The 1820-nt window shown below is 32.3% G+C and overlaps 1 protein-coding gene across 1 annotated transcript in view; it reads right to left on the bottom strand.

Moving 5' to 3' along the window:
• Nucleotides 1-1820, bottom strand: part of LOC107660724 (metastasis-associated protein MTA2-like) — a 28145-nt gene that overhangs the window by 10926 nt on the left and 15399 nt on the right. Inside the window, exon 2 of the mRNA XM_016450122.1 lies at nt 266-333. Within this exon, the coding sequence (XP_016305608.1) occupies nt 266-333 (68 nt within the window). The remainder of the gene's footprint in view (nt 1-265; nt 334-1820) is intronic.

Genomic DNA, 1820 nt, shown 5'->3' with positions numbered 1-1820 from the left:
TAACACATTTTAGAGCTGTAACAACAATTCCGTAATACCTTGAAACCGTTATTTTTTTTGCTTAAGGTTATCATACCGTCAAAATCTCATACCGGCCCATGCCTAATTGGCACTATAATTCATACTGGTCAAAATCAGCTCATGGCCAAATAAACAAAACAAAAAATAAATCTTCTTGCATCCAAAAAAAAAAGAAAAAGAAAAAGAAGTATGACATTTTGTATCAAAAATGACGACAGAATATAATAACATGTTCCAACCTCACCTTGTTGAGTTCTTCTATTCGACGAATCAGATACGGGTTACTGGAGGAGTTTTCAAAATACACATAATCTGTAGTAGACAAAAAAAAATCTGTAAGTAATTATAATTTATGTGTGTGTAAAAATTGTAAATGTATGTTCATATACGTGTGTGTGTGTGTATATATATATATATATATATATATATATACACACATATATACACGTGTACACACATATATATGAACTAGGGATTCACCGAAATTTAAAAAACACAACATACTTTTTACTGAAAGTAACACTATAAAATTGGACATAATTTATATTAATATTAGTAACACATTACAATAAGGTTCATTAATTAACATTAGTTAACTACTTTAGTTAATGAACTAAGAATGAACAATAGTTCTTCAGCATTTATTAATCTTAGCTCATGTTAATTGCAACATTTACTAATGCATTATTAAAATCAACAGTTGTGCTTGTTAACAGTTAATGCACTCTGAATTAACATGAACTACTATAACAGTGAACAACTGTATTCTCATTAACTAACATTAGGAAAGATGAATAAATACTGTAATAAATTTATTGTTCATGTTAGTTAATAGGTTACATTAACTAACAATAACTAATGGAACCTTATTGTAAAGTGTTACCTTAATATTAAATATCAATATATTATTTTTATTCAGTTCCATGCAACAGAATCAGATATAACTTTTTTAAAACTAATTAGCCAAATAATGTATAATCCTACAAAGCTATTATTATCAGAGCATGTTAGCAGAGCAGAGAACAAATATACTACAAAGAAATATCCTGTTGGCGCGTTATTTGAGCGGACTTTGCTTTTCCGGTGAGTATGAGCAGTACATGAGCGGAACTCACATTCATAGAGCGGAATATTAAGCGGAGCATCAGTGATGAGGAGATTGAAACCTGCGCGCTGAGGCATGCCATATATATATTATATATAGTATTTTTCCGTAGGCCTGGGCAATAAAACGGTATCGATATTTACTGATGGTACACAGTTATCGATAACGATAGAAAAAAAATGCTTGAAATATGCATGATAGTTTAAAGCTTTTTTCATTAAAAGGCACGTGTTATGTGTGACAAGCAGACAGCCAACAGAACACACAAACACACGCTGAAATGAGTGCCGTGCCTGTCTGTGATGAGGAGACTGTGAATCAAAAACAGGAATATTAGTCGAGTTTAAAGGAGACATATTATGCCCCTTTTTACAATATGTAATATAAGTCTCTGGTGTCCCCAGAATGTGTCTGTGAAGTTTCAGCTCAAAATACTCTACAGATCATTTATTATATAATTTTGAAAATGCCTATTTTGAGTGGAAGCAGAAACACGCTGTTTTTCGGGCCTGTCTCTTTAAATGCAAATGAGCTGCTGCTCCCCGCCATTACAGCTGGGACCTGCTAAAAACATCTGTTTTGGTTCTGATTATCATGTTTATCGTGCTGAAATCATGCGTTTTAAACCATATTAGTTTAAACTTCTGATATACGTTTTTCTGAGTGCACACATCCGAAGCACACGGACAGAAAG

Source organism: Sinocyclocheilus anshuiensis, unplaced genomic scaffold (assembly GCF_001515605.1).
Source record: "Sinocyclocheilus anshuiensis isolate Anshui unplaced genomic scaffold, SAMN03320099.WGS_v1.1 scaffold1823, whole genome shotgun sequence".
Classification (NCBI taxonomy): Eukaryota; Metazoa; Chordata; class Actinopteri; order Cypriniformes; family Cyprinidae; genus Sinocyclocheilus; species Sinocyclocheilus anshuiensis.
The sequence above is the reverse complement of the archived record's forward strand: the minus strand, read 5'-3'. Positions and strand labels throughout refer to the sequence as shown.